At 41.9% G+C, this 24481-nt stretch overlaps 1 protein-coding gene across 6 annotated transcripts; it reads left to right on the top strand.

Moving 5' to 3' along the window:
* The first annotated feature begins 143 nt into the window (after positions 1 to 143).
* Positions 144 to 23854, top strand: ATXN2L (ataxin 2 like). 6 transcript variants are annotated; one of them, XM_031963059.1, is made up of 23 exons: positions 144 to 489; positions 2322 to 2358; positions 2535 to 2591; positions 2677 to 2748; positions 3148 to 3298; positions 3696 to 3820; positions 4048 to 4139; positions 4355 to 4555; positions 4867 to 5048; positions 5194 to 5301; positions 5592 to 5783; positions 5883 to 5954; positions 6228 to 6298; positions 6699 to 7003; positions 7132 to 7201; positions 7613 to 7759; positions 7904 to 7976; positions 8148 to 8335; positions 8519 to 8648; positions 8749 to 8870; positions 9072 to 9284; positions 9647 to 9836; positions 19075 to 19182. In XM_031963059.1, the coding sequence occupies exons 1-23, from the start codon at positions 203 to 205 to the stop codon at positions 19158 to 19160; spliced, it is 3171 nt and encodes a 1056-aa protein (XP_031818919.1). In that variant the 5' UTR covers positions 144 to 202; the 3' UTR covers positions 19161 to 19182. The 6 variants fall into 6 exon arrangements, with proteins under 6 accessions (XP_031818919.1, XP_023353636.1, XP_012398739.2 ...); XM_023497868.2 differs by lacking the exon at positions 19075 to 19182 and adding an exon at positions 23282 to 23854 and having other exon boundaries at positions 203 to 489; XM_012543285.3 differs by lacking the exon at positions 19075 to 19182 and adding an exon at positions 23279 to 23854 and having other exon boundaries at positions 203 to 489.
* The last annotated feature ends 627 nt before the right edge of the window (positions 23855 to 24481 follow it).

Raw genomic sequence — 24481 nt, 5'->3', positions numbered from 1 at the left:
CCTTCCGCCTCGCGGCGCCTTCTCGCGCCGCCGCCTCCTTGTATCCCTCACGCATCGCCCCCCCCCCCCCCCCCCCCCCCCCCCCCACCCGCTAACGGCGGCGCCCCCTCTCCCCAACCCCCTTCATTCCCCGCGCGCTCGGGCGGGCCCGGCCCCAGCCCAGCCTCCCCCCCCCCCAACTCCCCTTCCGGACGCCGCCACCATGTTGAAGCCGCAGCCGTCTCAGCCATCTCAGCCCCAGCAGACACCCATCCAGCAACCGGCACCAGCACGCCGGCCTCCCGGGGGAACCAGCCCCCCCAACGGAAGCCTCGGGGGTACCCCAGCCTCCGCCTCGGTCCCGGGGCCGCCCACTGCCGCTTCCCCGGGCCTAGGGCCTCCTGCCGGAGGCAGTGGGATCCGCCGGGGAGGTGAGGGGGTTTTGCCGCCTCAGCCGCCGACACATCAGCATCAGGAACGGCCCGGGGGCGCTGCTACTGGCAGTACCAGGTGAAGAGGGGCAGGACGAGGGGGGAATGACGGGATGTGGGACAGCCCAGGGCCCTTGCTTGTGGGTAAATGTCTGTCTACCAGTAAGGGGCGGGAAGGAAACCCCGCGGAGTGCCTTGACTCGGCTGCTTTCGAAGGGAGATAGTGTCCAGGGTTGGGCGGTGGGCTGCAGTTGTTCGGGGGGAGCAACACTAAGGGTCCCCGATCCAACTTTCAGGAGGGGTTCGGCGGGGACTCTCGGGCTCAGCCAATAGGGATGAAAGAGGAAGCAACGTGTGCCCTTACAGACTGGCCAATGGAGGAGGTGGGGTCCCCGACTTGAAGCAATGCAGAGTCGGGGCTCCTCCGTTTGATCCCATTTGGGAAGAGGGACCCCTAAGTCAGGCTTAATAGTAGGGTATGATGGGGAAGAGGGGGTGGCCCTTTTACCAACAAGCAGATTGTTCAGAAGAGAGCCTAGCCCTAGACGGGGCGGGATGGACTGGACAAAATGGAATGCCCCCCACTCCCGGCCTAAGAGGAAGAAATGCCAAGACTCTGGAGGACTGTGTGTGTGTGTGTGTTTCAGTGTTAGTGTTGAAGGGTGTTCATCAATGGAGGGGTGGGGGGAAGAGGGGAGGGAGAAGAGGAGAGAGGTAAAGGTGAGTGGGGTCCCGGCTCAATTGATGTGAAGGGTCTCGCGGTTCCAAAGCTTAGCCAATGGATGGGAAGAGGCGGGAAGGGGTCCCTACCTATAGCCAATGGGGGGGGGGGGGCGACGGTAGAGTCCACAGTTGGGCCAATGGATAAAGAAGAAATAGGCTGCGCCTACACCTCCCCCCCCCCCCCCCCGGAGGGAACTGCAGACCCTGTATAACCCCCTGTGCGCGCGCGCACCCTAATACGTGCGCGTGAAAAAGGTGCCGTCTTATGACAGGGTGTTAGTACAACGCTTCTAGCAGCTCCGTAAGAATAGCTGTAGCCGGCACGGTCTAGTCCAATATTTGGCTGGCTGTTTCTAAGGTCAGGGCGGGGGTGGGAGCTCGGCGGACCACACATCTCTCTCGTGGAGCTTATTGAAGCTGCACGCAGGCGCTCTGGGGGCAGGAAGGCGGACGAGCGTGAAGGAAGCTTGAGGGCTTTAGTGCGCAAGCGCCGAATGGGTGAGGCCTCCCTGTGGATAGTATCTGCGTCTGCGCGATCCCCTCACCCCGCCAAACGGCCCCCCTCCCCCCAACGGCCAGTTACATCAGCTTGTGAGGACCCCGGTATCAACGGCGGTTAGTTCTCCCCAGAATGGGTAATGGGGCTTTTCCTAGGGGGTGGAGACAGTTGTCTTCCATGGGCGGTTTAGGGGGCTTGATAAAGGTGCCTTTGGCTTTCTCTATGGGGTGATGGGTTTATATTGACCAGTCTTAGACCCGGCTCCATGTGCTTGGGTTTGTTTGACCATTGGTTCCTTGTTGGTGATGGTGTTTTAAATTCTTAGCTCTGTTCCCTTGACTTTTGACGAGAACAGGACGATGACCTGTTATTGTTTCACAGAACAGTAATTTGGGCAGGGAATGAAACCATGAGCTTTGAGGTGAAAATAATACCTATCGATCCTCTAGTTCTTTTCCAACTTTAAGATGAGGAGAAACCTGAAGACTTTATTAGCTTTATAGGTTTTCATTGCCCTTGGCCTGAAAAGGTATAGGGACATCTCTTATCCAGTCTTTATTATTTCTTTAAAAAGAAGTGGATCTTTCTTACTTGGCTTATGTTGGGTTAAACATTCTTGACCCTTCGTAGGTAGAAATGTAGGTGTTGGGCAGACTTTTAAATAACTGAAAGTGTCTTTGTTTTTATAGGGGACAGAGCACAGGAAAGGGGCCCCCACCGTCACCTGTGAGTACCCTTCCAATAGTCAAATTCAAAGATGTAAAAATGTGAGATTGAAACAGATGGGATAGAACTGAAAATGGGGATCATTGGCAAAAGAGAAGTCAGAAAGGTGTAGGATTGGATAGCTGATAGCTGTCATCCCGTTAGCCATCAACTTGTCATTTCCCTGTTATTTTCAGGTATTTGAGGGTGTCTACAATAATTCTAGGATGCTGCACTTCCTTACTGCTGTTGTGGTATGTACCTGTCTTCTAAAGTAGTTTGGTGGGGATTTTAGATAAAATATAATGTGAAGTCTTTAAATATCACTCTTTTTGCCAGGGTTCCACTTGTGATGTAAAAGTGAAAAATGGTACCACATATGAAGGTATTTTCAAGACTCTGAGTTCAAAGGTAAATATTCATCAACCCAGTTTGGAAATTGGAACCATTTGGAAAGGGAGCAGTGTGGGAAAGGCAGTGCAGTCAGTCTTAAAGATAGACTTTAAAACACATTACTTGTTTTTTTATTTTATATATTTTTATGTTTTATACATTCATATATATATATTTTTACATTTGCTTTGTAAAAGTATTGATGCTGGGCAGGCATGTATTTTTATATTAAGATATCTCCAGCTTGATTTTTGGTACTAGAAATTGGGAGTTAGGACTTAAAATAGGAAATATTTGGGAAGGAAATCAAAAGGCCAGGTACCACAGCAAATTCTTTACTTTGATAAAATTTCAGACTATATCTGCCTTCTCCAGTATTGACTTAAGGCCTTGGGGGTGGGTGGGTGGGTCTTACAGTTTGAACTAGCAGTGGATGCAGTTCATAGGAAGGCTTCTGAGCCAGCAGGTGGTCCCCGTCGAGAGGACATCGTGGATACCATGGTGTTTAAGCCAAGTGATGTGATGATGGTTCACTTCAGAAATGTTGACTTCAATTATGCCACTAAGGGTAATGCTTTGGGGGATTTATTTGTTCATTGGGAGGAGAGGGAAATGTTTCCTGCCATTTCTTTTTTCCTGTTCAAAGTGACCATGTGAGGCCACTTTTTCCCTGTTCAAGAAGAGTAGGACTTCAAGATAGCCAGGTAGTTCAGTGGGTGGGGTACAGGCCTTGGAATCAGGAGGCCTCCCTAAGTTTAAATCAGGCCAGATACTTACATTGTAAACAAGTCACCTAATCTTTATTGCCTCCCACTTCTCCCCCTCCCCTCCCCCAAAAAAGAATTGGAGTTGTGTTGAGGCTTTGTTTTTCCCAGATGTAGCATCCCTTTCTGCCCTTCTGAGTTTTAAAGAAGTAAGTCTATGAAATCTCATGTGATTCTTAGTTTCAAACTCTATTCCCATAGATAAGTTCACAGATTCTGCCATTGCCATGAACTCAAAGGTGAATGGTGAACACAAAGAAAAGGTGCTACAGCGCTGGGAAGGGGGTGATGGCAACAGTGATGACTACGATCTTGAATCTGATATGGTACATTATATCTTGAGAGCTTCTATAATGTTCAGCTGATATTGGGTTATGGGTTGGTAGGCCTGAATGTATGTTTATGTCGGGACTTTAAGTCAATTTAAGATGGTACCTTTAGAAATAGAAATTGTGGGAGGTAGTTATTGGTTCTTTCCTAAAATTTGTCTATTTTTTCCTCTTTCTTCCTCTTCCTTATAACATGTGTCTTTTTTCCCTTGTCCATTTTGCAGTCTAATGGATGGGACCCTAATGAAATGTTCAAGTTCAATGAAGAAAATTATGGAGTAAAGACAACTTATGACAGTAGCCTCTCTTCTTATACGTGAGTTTCTGAACACTTTCCAGAGGTAGAACTAGGAGGTAGGGCAACTATCGAGGTGGCAGAAACAGATTTCCATCCAAAGGGGGGATAGAAACTTAAACACCACTTACTGATACTGATGTTCCTCCCTCCCCCTCCCCCCTTGTCTTTTTTTCTCCTGCTTCTCTTGACTTTGCATTGTGCTTGTGATGGGTTATGGGTGGGGAATCCTCTAGGGTTCCTTTGGAGAAAGACAACTCAGAGGAGTTTCGTCAGCGGGAGCTCCGTGCAGCCCAACTGGCCCGAGAAATAGAGTCCAGTCCTCAGTATCGTTTACGTATTGCTATGGAGAATGATGATGGACGAACAGAGGAGGAGAAGCACAGCTCTGTGCAGCGACAGGGCTCAGGTCGTGATAGTCCCAGTTTAGTGTCCAGGTCAGTACATTATTGAGAGTCCCAGGTTTGGGGGGAAGAGAGGTGATAGTACGGGATAAGTAACTTAGAAAATATAGATGTTCTTATTGGCAGGATTTGGCCTCCATGGAAGTGGTTAATTACATATTTCTGCAGCAAATAGTTTTTAGTCTGCAACTGTTATCTTTAAGTAGAATCAGAAAGGAAATTAGAAAAAGTAGGTAGATAAAAGCCTTGATACAGTGATGTAAGGAGAAACATAACCCATCTGCTTTTTAATTTTTAGAGTATTTTTGTTTGTTTATTAATCTTCATTTGTTCCCTTTTCTTAGGGAAGGGAAATATATCCCTCTGCCCCAGAGAATGAGGGAGGGAGGTCCCCGAGGAGGAGTTCGATGCAGCAGCTCCCGGGGAGGTCGACCAGGCATTGGTTCCTTGCCCCCTCGGGGTGGTCCCCACCACCCTGACAGTAGTGGTCCTACTCCTGGTCCTGAGCCCCGTGGCATCAATGGAGGTGAGCCAGGACTGTGGAAAGGAAAGGGAAATTGAGAAAGTGGAACTGGAATGGGGTCAAAAGGGTAATGTTAGTGCTATAACTTGATATATGCCATTTTTGTTATATTTTTCCTTTTTCCTTTTTTTCTTTTTTAAACATATAGGTCCTTCCCGCATGTCCCCGAAAGCCCAAAGGCCCCTTAGAGGTGCAAAGACCATGTCCTCCCCTAGTAGCCGGCCCCCTGGAGAAACTTCTGCCCCACCTCCTACGGGTAAGACTTCTAAACGTGTTATATGAGGAGTTAAAAGTTATAAAGAGATAAAGAATAATAAGTCGTGAAGTGTCCTGGATGGAATTAAAGAGAAATGTGTGGGAAGAATGGCAGCAAAGCTTTGGATAAGGAGAGAATAATAAGAAATTCTACTTTCTTGGGATGGGATAGATGTGTCTTTGAGATGCTAGGAACAATTATTGTCAAATAAGTAGAAAGAGAAAATGTAACTTGCCAATATGTATGTTAAGTTGAATTATGTGTCCAAATCTGTTGTTTAACTTTGGTAGTTGGTCGGATGTACCCACCTCGTTCCCCCAAGTCAGCTGCTCCTGCCCCAGCCTCAGCTTCCTGTCCTGAGCCACCTGTAGGCTCTGCGGTTCCCACCTCTACAACCTCCATTCCTCCAGTTTCGTCAGCTATGGAACCTGGAGCTGGCCCCATTTCCCCCACCTCCCCAAAAGTTACAGCTCCTAATGATGGTAAGGGAAATGGTGGGAGTCTAGGGGAAGAGAAAGGGCAAAATTTAATTAATTTATGATTTGGTCTTTATAGTGTATGGCTTTTTATTTCCCACTAAGGAAAAGAACTACCCCAAAAGGAACCTGGGAGAACTCTGGAGCCACCAGAACTAGCCCGAATAGCTGGAAAAGGTGAAGATTAGTTTCTGCCTCCTCATCTTTAAATATTAGGTGTCTTTTTTCTCATCCTTGAATGTTAGGTGATTTTTTCCTCTATATTTTAAGAAGAATAATGGGGAAGAGATGAAAGAGCTATTAAGGCTTTAATTCCAATGTATCTTATTACATTCCTTTTAAGTTTTCTTGTTTGTTTTTTCTTAGTTTCTACACTTAAAACTTTATTTAGCCTTTCTAGGGAAGAGAGAGAACTTCCCTATGATATTTTACTCTTTTCTGTTGTTCTAGCCCCTGGGCTTCAGAATGAACAAAAACGTTATCAGTTGGAAGAACTGAAGAAGTTTGGAGCTCAATTTAAGGTGAGAATTGAGAAAATTAGTAGAATGAATTGTGAAATGTTGATAGGACAAAAGGATTTTGGAGGATGAAACTACAAATGAGGAATGTGGAAAGGTGTAAATAGATCAAAAAAAATTGGAGAGGATAAGGTAGAAATGATTTTTGAGGAGAATTTAGACAGGAACTGGGGTGGAACAGCAAATATTAAGTCCTTTGTTTTTTTCTTAATGGTATTTTGTTTTTTCAAATACACGCAAAGTTTTAACATTCACCTTTGCAAAAAAAAACAACAAAAAAATACCTTGTGTTTTTCTACCTCTTTTCTCTTCCCTCTTTTCCAAGACAGCAGGTAATCCGATATAAATTAAACATGTGCATTTCCTCTAACCATTTCCAATAATATGTGTTTTTGACCTGCAGCTCCAGTCTAGCAGTTCTCCTGAAGCCAACCTAGATCCTTTCTCCCCCCGAGGCCCCAAGGAGGGTGGGGTGGAAGCCAAAGGAAAGGAAAAGGAGGTGGAGGGCCTTCTGGCTCAAGAGCCCCTGGTGTCTTCTGGCTCCTCTAAAACAGAATCTCCACCTGATAAGGAGGAAAAGCTGTCCCTCCCCTCAACAGGAGGGACTGAGGGACCAGAACAATCTCAAACACCTCGACAGAACCAAATGGGCAGTCCTCCTGGGGGCATCAGCAAAGGGGATGACAAAGAAGAGGGACCTGTCACTGAGTAAGTGGGGTGGGGACCTGGGATCACATGCTTTAGTGGAAGGGAGAGACTGAAGGAACAATGCAAGAAGATGGGGGTATTAAGTTAATAAGAGATCTACTGTTATTAACTTTGTGTTTCTTTCATAGTCAAGTGAAGAAGTCGACGCTGAATCCCAATGCCAAGGAGTTCAACCCTTCAAAGCCTTTGTTGTCTGTGGTAAGATGGGAGCAGAAGAAGAGATTTTACAGAACTGAGAGAAAGGAAAAGGATGAACAATGCTCTGATGGAGTGAGGGGGAGAGAGTAGCAGTCTGTGGGTCAATAGCAGTTCATAACATTTATTTTTTATCTGGAAATAGGCAGTGTTGAGAAGGGAAAAAGAGGGAATATGTAGGGGAAACATAAGAGACAAGAATATTTTAAGAATACTTAAAACATTTAGGAGAGGGCTGAATAGTTGAGAACAGAGCTAGGATAAAAGAATGAAGTTATAAAAGGGACTTGGTAGACTTGGGAGGCTAAGGTGTTTAAATAAATAATTGTAAATAATTGTATACTTAGAGCTGTTAAGGAAGTGCTGCTATATTCCCTTAACTCCCCTCAATTCCTCTCCCCTTTTGTTTCTTAGAACAAGTCAACCAGCACCCCAACTTCTCCAGGTCCCCGGACTCATTCAACTCCTTCAATCCCTGTGCTGACAGCAGGCCAGAGTGGGATGTATAGCCCCCAGTACATCTCCTATATACCTCAGATCCACATGGGGCCAGCCGTGCAGGTAAGAAGTGAAAAGGGGGGGGTGGGGCAGGATTTAGGAGGAGAGCAACTAGGGTATATGACCCTCAGGTTTTGTCAGTACTGCCCGAGAGGAAAATTGGATGATTTGAGGGAATCACAGCCCTGGTCTTCTTGATCTTTCCAGGCTCCTCAGATGTACCCATACCCTGTATCTAACTCTGTACCTGGTCAGCAGGGCAAATACCGGGGAGCTAAAGGTAAGAACAGGGGAAAGAGGTCCGAACTATGCAGCAGCATGATTTGTTCTTATGGGGTTAGGGAATATTGGGTCATTAAATGGTGAATTAAAAATACTTCATCTGGCTTTCAACTTTCACTCTCTTTTGGTATTAATGCTGAACTTTAGCTGTGTCCTTTCTCATCTATAGGTTCCTTGCCCCCTCAACGTTCAGACCAGCACCAGCCAGCCTCAGCACCCCCTATTATGCAGGCAGCAGCAGCTGCAGGGCCCCCTTTGGTGGCAGCCACACCATATTCTTCCTACATTTCCTATAATCCCCAGCAGTTCCCAGGCCAGCCAACCATGATGCAGCCCATGGCGCATTATCCCTCACAGGTAATTGGGGGTGGAACCAATGTAAGAATACCCTTAGGTAGGTGTTTGTTGGCCTTCCATCCTACTTTTGGCTCTCCAGGATTTGGGGAGGGGGGAGTTAGATCATATGCCAACTGGCATTTGTTGGGACGTATAGAAAATATCAAGGAAACACAAGCCTTCCCTTCTTTCCCTATCCTCTAGCCTGTCTTTGCCCCAATGCTTCAGAGTAACCCAAGGATGCTGACGTCAGGCAGCCACCCCCAGGCCATTGTCTCATCTTCTACTCCTCAGTACCCTCCAGCAGAGCAGCCCACTCCCCAAGCCCTTTATGGTAAGTCTTTTATATTTTTAGATTCTTTGTCCTGAAATAAGCTCCCTTTCCTTTTCATGCATTCTTCCTGCTGATTCTTTTTCCCTCTTTACTGCTGCAGCCACCGTTCACCAGTCCTATCCACACCATGCCACGCAGCTCCATGCCCACCAGCCGCAGCCAGCCACCACCCCTACTGGGAGCCAGCCGCAATCCCAGCATGCGGCCCCCAGCCCTGTCCAGGTGCCTGACGTGGGAGAGGATTAAGAGTTGAGGCAAAATACTAGGGTTATAAAATGATGGGGGTAAAAGGAAGAAAGAGGAATGAAGAAGGGATCTCCCATCAGAATGGGTTTAGGGTTTGAAGTGGCACAAAGTAAAGCTAGGTGTGAAAGTAGTTTGTTGCTTTGTCTGCCTTTGAAACTAATCATCTTCTTCTGACAGCATCAGGCAGGGCAGCCACCACACTTGGGTAGCGGGCAGCCACAACAGAACTTGTACCATCCAGGTGCCTTAACAGGCACACCACCATCTCTGCCACCGGGACCCTCTGCTCAGTCCCCTCAGAGCAGCTTCCCTCAGCCAGCTGCGGTCTATGCCATCCATGCCCACCAGCAGCTACCCCACGGCTTTACCAATATGGCCCATGTCACCCAGGTAAGTATTCTAAAATAACATTTTCTAGACTCATTTTTTAGTATATGTACACAATAGGACTTGATTGTTTTGGCTACCAGAGTATTTTCCCAGCCTTATTGAATATCCCACTAATTCCCCTATTGTGATTTTAATGTAACCCATGTTATTTAGACCATGATAGTCATTCCCAGGGAGTCATAAATTTCTTTTCCAAATTTTCCTCCTTCTGAATAGTTTTATTAATAGGGTGTTTCCCGTTTCTCCTGTTTTGGAGTGGAAAAACAAAGCCATAGGAATTTTCTGATAATAATAATGGCTGTCTGAGATAGGAGTTTTTGTTTGTTCCTCGTGAAGTCCTCACGTCTGCTTCTTTTCTGAAGGCCCATGTCCAGACTGGAATTACAGCAGCCCCACCCCCTCATCCTGGGGCTCCCCACCCACCCCAGGTGATGCTGCTGCACCCACCCCAGAGCCATGGGGGTCCACCTCAGGGGGGTGTGCCCCAGAGTGGTGTGCCTGCTCTTTCTGCTTCTACACCTTCACCCTACACCTACATCGGACACCACCAAGGTGAGCAGACAGGCCTTGTTTATCTGCCTTTCCAGGAAGGGAGGGATAAATATACAAGAGGGGAGGTAGAAGAAAGGATTCGTGAAATCCAACTGAGTGAGGGAATTTGACAAGGAAGATTTTAGGCTGGTGGCAAGAAAGAATTGTGGGACTGAATGGGAGACAGAAGGGGCCGCCTGATAGATGTTGCTTGTTTGCTGCATCTGGTCTGCAAAAGGTTTTAATGTGGTTTGTAGGCCATAGCTGCTGCCTGAATTTGATTAAGTTTGTTGCTCCATTCTTTGCACTCTGTCCTTGGGCTTGTCACCTAATAACCTGACTTGTGGCTTATCAAGCTGTGGTTAACTGTAGTAGCGTGCCAATTAGGAAGGGTTAAAACAGGAATGAGGCTGATAAGGTGGGAGTGAGAGCCTGTGAGAAATGAAAACTAACTTGAGAAACAGGCACGTGCTTTGAAAGGGCCAGTATTTAACATTGGACTTTGTGGTTTGTTGTTTTTACATAAATGTGGCCGCCTCCTTCAAAGAAGTTGGACAGCACTGGACTAAGGGATAGATGGCTAGGTTCTAATGTTCCTGATCTCTTCTCTTTCCCCTTCAACCAGTTCAATCTCATCCCTCCCAGCAGCTCCCCTTCCACCCCCCGGGGAACTGAAGATGGTCCTGGCCGTCACTTGAGAGACTTCCTTGAGTGGAGGGAGGAGTGACCTATATCTCTTCCCCCAGCAGCTCGGACCAGTACTCTAGCCCTCCACTCCCCATCCCAGCCCATCCCCACAGGGGGAGTAGGGAACTCCTACCAAGCACCTTGAATGGGGCAGGGGGGGTGGGGTGGGGTAGGTTGGGGGAACCTTCAGGGCGGGGCCAGGGTCCAGAGGGAGTGGAGGATTCCTGCTTGGCCCATCCTTCCTCCTACCCTTCCCCTTCATTCCCTCCCATCCCTGCTGGAGACTGAAGATCTTTTATTTTCTATTATTTATAACCTCAGACTTGGGCTCCCTTATCCTTCTTTCCCATTAACTTGAGACAGACACATAGACAGATGCCCCACAAGGATGGTTGACAAGGACTTTTACTTTTTATTACATAAAAATATTTAAAAAAAAAAAAAAACAGAAAAAAAATAAAATTTTAAACTAACTCAACATGCCTGGAATTCCCTCTCTGGGGAAAAGGACAAAAGTGTGACCCTAGTCTGTCACAGGACCAGGGCATCAAGGAAAAATACAGAGGTAAGATACTGGGGGCCAGAGTCCTTAAGTTGAAGGGAAGGGTGTCACTAATGAGATTTGTTTGGCTGTTTCCTTGGTTTGATGATATGTGTGTGAACGTGTATGTGCACGGCTGTGTGTGAGTATGTGTGTGTGCATACATGTTTGCGCGTGCATCTCTTCCAGACACAAGCAGAGTGCTATAGTGGAGAGAGCACTAGAGTATGGAATTTCCTTAGTTATTATATTACTTACGTGTCATTTATTTATTATTTAACCTTTTTAGCCCTCAGTTTCCTCACATGTAAAATGGCATTGGGGGAAAGAGGGGAGTTGAACTGGATGAGCTTTATTAAAGATTCTTTTTCAGTTTATAATTCAAAATCTTATGAAGTTGCACTCCAAGTAAAAGAAATGACCTGCCTTCTTTTCTTGGGCTTGCTAGCTAGAATAAAGAAAATCAGTCTTATGTGGCTCTTGGCAAGGGTTCTGATCTGTATAACTAGATTGTGATGGTCTAGGTCATTAGTTTGAAATTGTTTAATATCTCATTTATGCCCTGATGTTTTGTCTTATAGAGTCTAGGGTTCAAGAGCACTGATCTGTCAAGTCTTAGCTTAGGAACTATTTCTCAGTTCTATTATTAATAAACTTGTAGTTATAATCTGGTTTGTGGGTCAAATAAGGCAATATATGATATATTTCAAAAAGTGAATTATTGCCATGATTCATATTTTTGCGTATGGGGATTTGTAAGGTTTTCAAAAGAGCAGCTTTTTAAAAGGTTTAGCTTTTAGAAAAAGTAGGCACTAATTGCTGTGAAGATGTGTCAGGTATTTCATGGCATTTCTTTGGCATGTGGATAAAAACATAACTAGATGCAGGTTTTTGCTTTATTAAAGAGATAATCTGGTGATGGATACTGCATTTTCATGTATATTCCATAATTGCTACTTGAAGGAATGAAAGCAGATGTGTGTATAATTCCACTCTTACTCTATTGTGATAATATTCCAGAGACTTACTCTAAGATATTTGGGGAATTTTGCCTGGCATCATGGCATACACTGGTAGTAATTACTGTTGGGGAGGCTGAGGCTGGCGAATCATTTGAGCTTGGGAATTCTCAGGTGCAGGGACTGATCAGGCTGTCTTAAGAGAGGGGTAAATCAACAAGAAATGAAGCAGGTCAAGGCTTCCATGTCAGACAGCAGTGGGATTGTTCTTGTCTTGTTTTTCTACCTCCATAGGGGAATTTCTTTTAAAATAGGGTTTATCAATCATGTTTCCTTTTGGGGCACATTTTAAATAATGGGACGACCTGAGTGCATAATAAGGCAACACTCTTCTTCCTTGCAATGCTCTTGCATTGTTAGACCACTCAAGTTAGAAGCTTCTGTCTTAAATTCCCTTCATTAATCCAGATTGCAGTCCAAATGTTTGATGTGTATCCTCCCATAATTTTAACACAAAAGGTGTACATAACTCAGTGTCCTGTAATTTTTTTCTCTTGACCAGTAGAATACTAGCTTTCTATCTTAATATGTACTCATCTCTTCCTATTTATTTGATAACATCTTGTACATAAACTTGCTCTTTTTTGAAGTTGCTATTACTTTTACTATATTACAGTTTGCTCACACTATGTGCCTTTATATCATCTGTGTCAAGTTTTTGTTTGACTTCATGCCAAAATAGCAACAGTGCAACATGTTAGTATTCAAAAACATTTGCCTTTGTTTCTTAGATTTGATGCTTACTGGGGGCAATTTCCAAAAGGTAAATTCCATGTGCTATTTTCCCCCTAATTCAAATCTGGATTTAACTTGTTTTTCCATCTGTATGTACTGATGCACAAGTGCTAGATTTGTTGAGCCAAATGCATACCATGCCATCTGGGCAAGACATCCTATATCCACTTCAGTTTTTGCTGTGTAGATGGTCAAAAGCATATCCTTGAGTGATTATGGATTTCTTCTAGAAACTATGGATTTCCAGGGCTAAATGCATCCAACAGAATGTCATTCTTAAGAAAAACATCTACATTATTTAACTGCCCTCATCAAATTTCTCTTAAATTTGGACTCTTTAAAGGAGAATGTATTGGCAAGTATGTTATATATATAGATATCCATTTTATCCCTCACCTATAACTTACAACAACAACAGAAAAAAAACAAACCCTTACTCATTTTTGAATTTTTTTTTTTGAATAATTTTGATGTATAGATTGACAGAGATGAATTCTGGAAGAATATTCTAGTTTTTAGTCAATAAAGTACAGTGGGTTTTAAAATATATTTTCATTTCCTACTCATTCTCTCACTTAAGATGCCTTCATTTTGTGTTTATAACTCATTTTGTGCAGAGTGTATTGTCACATGTTACTAGTTTGGTGTTATGAGGCATTTTGTTTTTTATATTAATGAGGTCTTTGGTATTTCTCTCCACATCCTCACAGTTATATGTCCCCTCTAGCATGAATTCTTTCTGGCTGTTTTCCCCATCTTGGTTCTAAAATAGTTATTTCTCTTCTGAATAATTTGGGCATATTAAACACTTAATAAATTCCTTTTTTGTTCTGTGAACCTGTTCATCATGGCATTGTGATGTCAGAGTTCAAAAATTGTACATGCATCAGTACAGGTGGTTCCAATGTTCTTAATGGGGAAAAATTCATTCAAATCTTTTTCTAATGATTGCTCTCATTCCATTTTCATCCCTGAGTACTCTTGGGTTGACTTGACTGACTTTGGATCTTTTGTAAAGCTTTCTTTAAATAGGTTCTCCTATTGAGAGAAAATAGTGTTCATAATCATCCATCTTTATTCTTAACAGTTTTGCCTTTGGATGATTTCTTGGCAAGTAAAATGTTTGGTGATTAAGGGATTTTCTGGTCTCTTCTAGCAATTTACATTGATTAAACTTTTGCATTGTAATTGGTGACAATATTTTTGACACTTTTTTTTTTTTTTTTTTTTTTTTTTGGTCAATTGCTGTTAAAATAGATCAGGACAGAATTATTTATGTCATGTACCATAACATTTTTTTATCTCCATTATCAGTCTTTTTATTAATTCTGATCTTCATGAAGTGTAGGATATTACTTCTTTTTATGGAAAATACTTTTTAGTTTTGTCTTTTTTCTCAATATCTGTGACAATGTCTACTAAATAAGATATTTAATGATTGGTTCTTCCTGTTTTTTCTGAATCTAGGTTTTCCTGTTTTTTCTGAATCTAGGTTTCTTTATTTGTAAAAATAAATTTGTAAAACTCCATGTAGTTGTTGAAAGGAAAAGGACTTTTAAAGCCTTAGAAAGCAGTATTACTAGCCAGTTGGGATAGTGTGAATGTTGGGTCAACCACATTTATGATGTTTGACCAAACAGTTTCTGCCCTTAGGTTGCTTATATTAACTGCCTTTGCTAAATTAGAGTCTGGATGAAGTGGTCAGAAAGCCAACTTAAAAAACAGAAAAACTTTTGACCATTTCTGATACATCCTGGCTGGACAAGTATATATCACTTAATCTTTCTATGCTTTAGTCCAGTAATAGTGTCAAACTCGAGTAGAAACATTGACTTAGAAAATCCAAAGTTAACATTCTGTTGAATTGTGTTTTTATTTTAAATATTTCCCAATTACATTTTCATCTGATTGTAGCACTGAGAAGTTTAGGCTTGAGAGTTGGACAACTCTGGTGTCTTGTAAAACTTCTAAGTTATAGAGAAGGTATCAGTCTACCAGGGTAGAAAGGAAGTTTTCTTCATTGAGAATTTCTTTATTTAAAAAAAAAAAAAAATCACAGATCCAGATCTACCTCCACCTTTCCAGTGGGGTTTAAAAAAAAAAAAATCTAGTAGTTGTAACACTTAATACTTAATGCCTAATTAAATTTAATTTAACTTGATTTGTCCTATTCTAATCTATTAATTTGAATCTGTCAGTATTCTGGCTTTTCCTTCAGTCTTGATATAGTCATCTATAAATTTGTTGTTTTAACTTAAAGACATCAATTCCTTATTTTAAAAATAAAATCTTATTTTTGTTGGGATCATATATCATCACCTTCATTTCTGAATGTATGCCTACCCAATATTTTTTAATAGTAGTTCAGCTAAACCACAAATACATCTACCATAACTGACTATATGTAATAGCTTTTGCCACTAATGTTTAGTTTCATATTTCCTCTTTCCATTTACACTTTAGTCATTGTGTTATTTCTCTGGTTCTGCTTACTTCACTGCAAAATTTTATATTCTCACATTTCCTGAATGTCTCATATTACAGTAAGATTTTGTTAAATTCCTACATTGTGATTTTTGCGTTAATACAACAAAAGATGCTGCTGCTGTGAATTACTTTGAGTAATGTTTTGTCTTTGACCTCCATGTGGTATATGCCTTAGTAGTTAGATCTTTGGAATAAAAAGGGTGGATCAGAAAAATTCAATGATTTATCCAAAATACGATCTTGTTATCATTAAAAATTGAGTTTTCCTTTCAATCAGATAAACATTTAAGTGCACACTGTGTGGGAGGCACTAGTAAATACAAAGATAAAAGAAATAAAAAAGAAACCTGCCCTCAAGCACTTATACAAAGCATTTGAAGTGAAAGGAAATCAAGGAGTAAAGTGTCATATAGAATCTGATACCTGAGTCAAGTTCTGAGGGGCAGGGATGAGTAGCTTGGGTGAAAACTTAGAAATGAGAGTGTAGGTGTGAGAAGCCCAATTTGGGGTGGAGTTTGAACTAAGTAGTGACATGATTGAATCTGTGCTTTTTAAGATATCACTGGTTGTTTATGTGGAGGCAAAGAGTCTAATCAAAACTTATTTTAAAAGTCCAGAAGTGATGGAGTGAGTGATTAGATGAGTCAAGTTCATCACCAAGGAAGGATGATGGTAGGTTGTAAATATAGATGACTAAAAAGGTTAGTGGTCTTCATAGAAATAGGGAAGTTTGGAATAATGTAACACTGGAAGGAAAGAGGTCAAAAAGAATTGAACAATTTATTTGATGAAAGTTGACAAAAGTCAGGCATGCAAAGGGTTAAAAAAAGGAGAATGTAACAATTTGGAATGCTTTTAGCCCATGTTGATGACTAGTAACAAAAAATCATCTTTTCTGAAAATAGCATTTCAGGATAGTATTGCATTTTCAAAAATTGGAACTTCTCACAAAGACCAGCTATGCTATTTCTGAGAACACATCTCCCTAAGACTTTTCATCAAGTTAGACCTAAACCTTTAAGTTTTCAAATCCTTTTATTTTTCTTTGCCATTCTCAAAGCAAAATAGGATTTAAGTAGTTCTAGACATGTTTTCTTATACATATGTCCCAAATGTTGTACCTGTTCCCTTTCTTGTTCTATCCCTGACATAGTTTTAAATTTTAGTTGGAAGCAGGTACCTAAGCAGTATCCAGTATCAAGACGAGACAGTGGCTTGAGGAATATACATGTAGAAAGGTTGTGACTGTTACTCTTACAGAAGTGTTTCTTTGTTGGGTAGAAACCTAAAATTCACACCTTACATATAGATGGGATCGCCAAGTGCTTTGGATGATGAATGTATCGGGCTTTCTAGTGTAATTGAATTTGCCTCAGAAAATCCAGTGACACAATGACTTTGGAATCATCAAAATTTCAGGTAACCCCAAGAATCAGAAAAAGACTTCAGGATATTGGATAAACTTAGTGGGAATTTCAAAAGAGTAAGTGGGTCAGACCTATGATCTAAGTAACCATAAAAAAAATAAAATGTCGACCTTATCACTACAGGTTGGCTATTATCCATCCCCTTTATGTCCCAGTATATCCTCCTAGAGATAGCAGGAAAAGCTTAACAACTTGTTTTTTCTCACTTCCTGAACTTGAGCTGCTTGTGTTTCAAATCAGTGAGTGATGAGGGGAAAAGCAGTCAAAATCTCAAAATGTCACAATTTAATGTCCCTATTTTCTTTGGTCATTATCTGTTTTGCTCGTGCTTGTGGTTGGTTATACTCAGTATAAAACACATTTGTGTTTTCACAATGCCATATCCTGGAAGCAAATTTGAAGTTAAGAGCTTTTGGAGCATAAGTTTCCCAAGCATAACACATATTGTTGTTGTAGGAAAAGCATTGGTAGAGGGAGAAATTATAACTATTACCAGGTACATCCTTAATTATTAGGATACATATCATTTATACCATTTGACTTGTTTTTGAATAAATTTTGGAGATAGAAGGGATCAATCAGAAAATATTTGTGTCTACTATATACTAGGTATTAGGATAAGTGCTGAGAATGGGAAAAGTAAAGGAGTTCACCATTCTTCATTAAGGAAATAATCCCACAGATATATTTTCTTCCTTGTGAGTTAACAGGACTATCATGTCTATCCCTTGTGGAGTTAAAACTAGAAAAATGAGGAATGTGGTTAAAATCATCGCGCCATCCACTTCTGTGTTTTCTGGAAAGATCAAGGTGTAGTTACCTCTGCTTGCAAAAGGAATGTTGTTAGAATGAAGGGAGCAGGAGGTGGGAGGAATTAAAGGTCTCAAATCTAATGTGAACAGAGAAAATGAAGAGTTTTTAAAGTGCCGATTATGGACTTTGCCTGTGATCACAAAGCATATAATCTTGTTGCCCAGAAATTCATATTAAGCTTTTTTCTTCACAGTTCCTTTCCAGAATTGCTATCAAATCCTTAGAATTGAACTAGTTTTAAATGGGGGGGGAGTTGGGAAGGAGAGGTGGAAGGTCACCAAGAAAGGCAGTGAAGATGGTGTATATCTGATGTTCCAATTCAGTCTTCCAGCTCTCTATATCTTGAACAGGGAGTCAGACCAGGTCAGGGTTATATAGAATCACTGGGAGTAGTCTGACCCAAGTTGGAGTTAATTCTCTGACAACCCTCTCCAAGATAATTCCCAGAACTCAATCAGAATGAATAGAGAGCCCCAGGGAGAATGTCTCCCAACCCGTGTCATCCTACTCCCTTTTAACCCTTACTTGCACAAAGGGCAGAAGCAACAGTGATAGGAGTGTTCTCCCATGTATAGCCAAACTCGGGGGGAGGAGGGGAAGGGAGGGGGAGCAGCTGAAAAGCACAGTGAATATGAGCATGGGCCCTAGAGTCAGGAGAACCTCAGTTCAAATTTGGCCTCAGGCACTTGACATTTCCTAGCATTGTGAACCCCGGGCAAGGCATTTAGCCCCAATTATCTCATTAAAAAAAAACAAAACCCCTCAAGTGAGCAACTCATATCTCTAACTCTAGTAAAGTTTCACTATCTCATTGTCCTGGACAAGCACCTACCTTGTTTGCAAACATGTGTGCTCCACACCAATCTGGTGGAAGAAAATTGCTCCTGTTAATAAGGGTTACATCCAAAGTTTAGAAAACAATTTAAATGCCATATAGGAATGAACCAGTGAACCTATGCTCCACATCAGAGATGTTTTAAAAAGTGCCTTCCTCTTCTCTATACCTTGCCCACCATTCAACCCCAAATATTGGTCTCAGTAAGGTCTCTTAAGAGACTGGCATCTATTTGGCAAACAGCAGGTGCTTCCTTGTATGAGGAATGGGGCCATTATTGGTTGCCACTACCAAAATGTTGCTGTCCAACTGTGGCTTCTGGAGTCTATTTGAGCATGCTAATTTTATCTGTCCCTTCTAGTGGTGTGTGTTTAGTACTTTCTTTCTCCCACTATTTCCCTTTTTTCTAGGCTCCATATTTTTCAAGTTTCTAACTTTCTACTCTCTTCTTAGCAGTAACCCAGATTGCAACTATGACACCTCAGTATCTTCCCCAGATACAGAGTTCCCAGTTCCTTCAGCCACCTCAATGCCTAGGTGTGTCCCCCTCATTTTGACATAGGATCCCAGGACAGTCAGTGTAAGCAATGTGTCAAATGGTTCTGCTAGAACTTGGAACCAGAGGGGAAGAGACAGTTAAAGGGAGGGAATGAGAGTCCCATAGGTGGTAAGTACATTGTTCCCTCTCAGACCAACAACTTCTGTGCCCTTGCAGTGCTAGAAAACAAGATTTTGACTGCATACCCACAGAGCCTGGTTACAAGGCCAGTAACTGTGCTACTACTTCAAACTGGTTCCTAGGACTCAATAACCAGTCAGAATGGTGAGCCAAATGGGATGTCTTGGGGGCAAAGTGACCTATCTCAAAAGTTTGAAATACTTCACTTGATTATGATTTATTTCCACCTTTGATTGAGCTAAAAAGCACTGTACTATTTGCAAATACTGCCTAGACAGCTTAGTGGTACAGTGGAGATGGAACATTGGGTCTGGAGTCAGTACTCTTGAGTTCAGACACTTAACTAGCTTTGTGACCTTATGCAAGTCATTTAATCTCTTTGCATCAAGTTTTCTTAACTGTAAAATGGGTAAGAGCACCTACCTCACAGGGTTGTTGTGAGGATTAAATGAGATACTTATTTGTAAAGGGCTTATACACAGTGCCTGCACATAGTTAGGTGCTTAATAAATGCCTCTCCCCTTCCTCATTTCTTGGTGGTGACTGCTGTCAGCATGTTCATAGTCCATGTGGCATATGGTGCCAACATTCATGTGTGGTTTGACCTCCAAGTCTTACTGGCTGCCACAAGCTCAAAATGGGAAGGGCTTCCATTAGGAATTGTGCCTGTATAGAAAAAATTGGTCATCATAGAGATAAGTCAGCTTCTTAATGGGGGGCTGGTAAAAGACGAGGAAAATAAGTGTTCCGAACTAATTTCTCAATCCTTCATTTTCACTGGCTCTCGATCAAGTTCGAGATAAGGAATATTTTCTTAACTACAAAAAGCTGTGTAACTGGCAGCACTGAAAGGGAAAGAAAAGAGAACCATTTACTACAGTAAAGATTAAGACGCATTTATTAGACGCCAACTATGTGCCAAGCACTCCCCTGGGCGTTAAGGGCAACAGACATTTGACGTGATAATGTACTGACCTTCCTTCCATCCCCTCGGCAGTCACTTCCTGCATTTCCTGCTTATTTCCATCTCCTAGATCCCTCGTTCCCTTCGGGGGACATTTTACCTTACTCATTCCCTTGTTTCCCATCCCCTCCCCCCATGTTGTGTTGTTTTTTTTTTTTAACTACATCATTGGACAGACCCCCTGCCCCCTCCTTGCCCTCCTACTTCACTCCCGAGGATTCCCCCCACGCTCCATTCCTTTTACTACGCCTTCTGTGTACCCTGGGCGTATGGGGACCCGTAGCTTCGCCACACCCCGCCTTTTAACCTCTGGGGTCCGGTGGCGATGAGTTGCTGCTGTTAGGACAAGAAGGGGAAAGGGATCACCGGAAAGGAAATTAGGAACGAGACATGCCGTGCTCTTGAGGTGGAAAGATCTGCGGCATTCTACAAGATAACTTAACAGCGTCCGGAAGTGACGTCACGTGAGGGCGAGCAAGAACTACGTCCGAAGCTTCAAGGACTTCCGGCGGAGCGGGGTCCGCGGAAGAAATCTGAAGACAATTTAGGCCACAGCGGGATGTCAGATCCCATAATGCATTACCAGGAAGGACAAAGAAGCCCCGCCCCCTTTGCCATAGCCTCACGGGATTTGTAGTTTGCTGAGGGCATAGTCAAAAGGACCTGTAATGTAATTTGATGCACTTTCAGCAGTACCTTCTCAAACACTATTGCACTACCCCGACCCGGGTAGTAGGTGCTTTATACCTGAAGTATATTGTTTAACTTATTTAAAGCTCCTCTCCTGGGCCGGCAACACTTAAAAATTCACACAAAAATATTACTTGTCAGGCCTTGTGCTCTTGATAGACTACCTACCTGCTATCCCACTCCGTTCCAAAAAAGGGGGAAACAAGGCCGTTAATACTTAGCCTGAGTTTACTGCACATTCTTCCCAGTTTCCCCTTCTTCCTCCATCAACATCACTGCCTGCCCTCTGAATCCATCCCCTTTCCACATCTCTGATCTCATGTCATTCATTTTTGGTGGATCTTAAAAAGTTCCAAAGCAGGTGTTGTGGTGGGTTGGAAAGAGCAATGAATGTCAGTCTTGGGATCGGGTGACCCGAGCTCAAATTCCCTTTCTGATAATGTAATGTGTTACTCTTGCTCAGAGGCTTTCATTTGGGAAGTAATGCTTAACAGTACCAGTGACCCCATGTTGTGAAGGAAGAGTTTTGAAAACTTGAGCTATAATTAATAAAAGTCTGAACTGGTCAAGCATTCAAGGGTCCACCATCTGATCCCCGGAACTTTTATTTTCCTAATTCCTACTATTATTTTTGAAACTCAAGACAAAATGGCCATGTCTTTCGTTTTCCAGCTTATATTTCTTCCTGGAACTTCCTCACCTAACATCTCTTTCAGACTCAGCTAAAATTCATCTTCCTGAACCCTTCCCCTTAATAACTCAACCAGAAGCAGAGAATTCTCAAAGTACTTTGTATCTTCTCTGTGACTCTTAAGGATAAGGACTTGTAACTTCATAGATACGGGGATTCCCCTATAGGGATACTCCCTCTCTATCCTTACTCTGCATAGAGCAGTGTCAGAGCTAGGACTCAAGTTCAGGTCTTCCTGACTCCCTGATAAAGCTGTCCTCTGTCACATTGTTCTGTATTGTGGTTAGATGTACATGGCTGTTCAAAAGAAATTTGTTCTCAAAAAGGTCCAGGACAAGGTGTATTTACAAGTTTTATCAAACAGTCAAACAATTCCAATATTCCATAAACTTGTTTGCAAAATGGTAAGGATCTCATCAAGGATATCCTTTAATCATTCTGAAAGGGCCCTTAAACCTAAACTGGAGGGTGACAGAAACTTCTAGTAGCCCTAATAGATGTTAGAAAAGAGGCTATGTGATATTAAGTAGATCACATCAAGCTGGATTTATGCCAAGAATACAGGATTGGTTCAACATAAAGAAAACACAGTTGCATAATGTTTTGACAAACCCAAACATCCCATTAACTGGGGATTCACTGTTTGATAGAATTGAAAGTAAGTCTAGCAAAAATTAGGCTCACGGCATACTTTCCTAACCTGGTTTCATAAAAACGATCCCTGGGTTACACAAATAGTTAGCTCTTAGCATATATCAAGTTAGATTCCAAATGTATATTTTTGCATGTTGATCTCACTGCCTTTGTACATTCCCCCACCCCCAAAATTTAAGAGCTGTTTTGGCTATGGAGCTAACTCATCACTTTCAAGGATTTTTGTTAAGATACTCCATGTTTAATGAAGGAATAAAACACTTGGAAAATTGGAATCCATTAAGACAATGGTGTTTGGGCAAGACCTCCTTTCTCATCTACCCAAGAAAATAGGCAAAAGATACTGGAATGGGAGTGCCGGGCTGTTTTTTTCCCATCCCCCTGCTGCTCCAAATCATGACTACATATCATAGAGAGGATTTACCTCATTTTGCCTTGACAGGAGGGGAGAAAGGGTTAGTCCCTATATTTAGCTGGCCTAGGAAAAAATATTTCCCTCCCTCTGGGATTCTGGGAAAGATCCCAAAATGATACTTCTCTAAACACTATAAATCTTCTCTCGATCCTTAAGGGTTCTACCAGAATCCCAAAATGGGGTTAGACTGGAACAGTGAGAAACAACCAGTGAATTTAACTTGGGATGGGTTGGCTTCAGGAACTGAATGAAGTACCTTCTCCATTTTAGCAGTTTTTCATAATTCAGAGGCTTTAAGGTATTGCACTAGAAGTCGGGAAAACATGCATTTGAATGTCTCTCCTAACCTGTATGGTAATTTACCTCGCTGTATCAGATACCTTCCATCTCTGAATTTATGACCACCTTTATCTTCTCTAAGGATGCTTTAGAAACCAGCTCACATTTTAAAATTCTTTGAACTCATTCATTTCTGGGAGACAGACTCCCTAGTAATCTGGTAACACCTTCTTTCATTCCTCATATTTGTGAACCCAAAGAAAGTGAAAGCTATGAAGGCTCATGTTTTTATAAGCAGTAATTTTCTACCCTGACTGGCAGGCCTTTTTATTTCCAAGTAATCAGAAGAGGCAGCCCAGGATAGGGGAAGGGGAGATGCTCTTGGGAGCCTGGAAGACCTAGGATGTCATGTTTTCTCCATTACCCTGTAGGACCAGTGGGATCAGAGTCTTTTTTACCCAAGTTTTTTTCTTCTCACTGTAAAAAGGCGTTAATATATGTCATACTCACCTTAGAATTCTAGTAGTAACTCTCCATTTTCTCTCAGCAGCCCTGCTTGGTTTTGACTCCAAGGGAACATCATGCCTCACTCAGGATAAGCTGATCACCTGAAGTCTCATGACCATGCTGATTGACTCGGTTTTTGATACTCAACACCTTCTCAAGCCCCAAAGTTGCCCCTTCTTCCCATTAGACTGTAAGCTCCTTGAGGGCAGGGACTGTCTTTTTCTTATTGTATGCCCAGGGCTTAGCACAATGCTTAGCATATAAGTAGACCCTTTTTGTTTATTGAACTGTGTGAGGATCAAAATTAAGTAATTTATACAGTGCTTTGCAAACCTTAAAGCACATTAACCAGTGTGGCTTAATGGACAGAAAGCCAGCCTTGGAATTGTTCCAGGAGCCTCCCAATGCCTCTAGTCAATTCTGTAAGGCTATTTATTATACATTGCAAAGAAGGTGCTGATGTATTTTGGAAGAGGGAGTTTCCACATCGCAGAAGTTCTCCACTCAAGAAACTGCAAGTCCGCTATCCACACACACACACACACACACACACACACTGAACTGTCCAAACAAAATTTTAAACTTACATTCTACAAATAAAGGTCAGCCATTTCTATTTAATGGGTCTGTTTCTTGGTGTATATGAGGGAATTGATGGCTCTTCCCAAAACTCTCACACTGTGTATTTTTAAATTCCTTATTAGCAATAACACTGATTCTCTTTCATATTCCACAATACTTCTAAGCAAATTTTCAAAATTGTGAAAAGACTTGGTAATCAGAAACTTAAAAATTCTTATACTCAAGAGATGTACAATACTGGTGAGGAGAGCAGCACTGGTCTTTGAGTGTTAGCTTTGGTTTTTGCCTCTTTAATAATTTTAAATTTAATTTATATTTTAATAATATTTAATTATTATTCCTTATATAATATTAATAATATTTAATTATTATTCCTTATATAATAATATTATTATAATATTAATTGTTATTATAAAAATTTAATTTATATTTTAATAAATTTATTTAAATTTAATTTAAATTTAATAAATTTAATTTTATTTTAATAATTTTGTAGTAGGGTAGTTTAGCAGCAACATTTCTCAGTCTTTTTGAGATGTTCATGCCTTTATGGAATCATGAACTTTGATTCTTTCTTAACTGAGCTTCCACCCTAACAATAACGTTTCTAGAATATGTTTGTTGGCAAAGCACTTTTTTTTTTTCTCTCACAATTCTTGAA

Source organism: Sarcophilus harrisii, chromosome 1 (genome assembly GCF_902635505.1).
Source record: "Sarcophilus harrisii chromosome 1, mSarHar1.11, whole genome shotgun sequence".
NCBI classification, from domain to species: domain Eukaryota; kingdom Metazoa; phylum Chordata; class Mammalia; order Dasyuromorphia; family Dasyuridae; genus Sarcophilus; species Sarcophilus harrisii.
This window is presented reverse-complemented; position numbering and strand designations above follow the sequence as displayed.

Excerpts from the sequence above, each read along its gene's own strand:
- ATXN2L (XM_031963059.1), top strand. The coding sequence starts at position 203 with ATGTTGAAGCCGCAGCCGTCTCAGCCATCTCAGCCCCAGCAGACACCC. Across the intron at positions 2,592-2,676 it reads ACTTCCTTACTGCTGTTGTG|GGTTCCACTTGTGATGTAAA; the intron begins GTATGTACCTGT and ends TCTTTTTGCCAG. Across the intron at positions 8,871-9,071 it reads CGGCCCCCAGCCCTGTCCAG|CATCAGGCAGGGCAGCCACC; the intron begins GTGCCTGACGTG and ends TTCTTCTGACAG.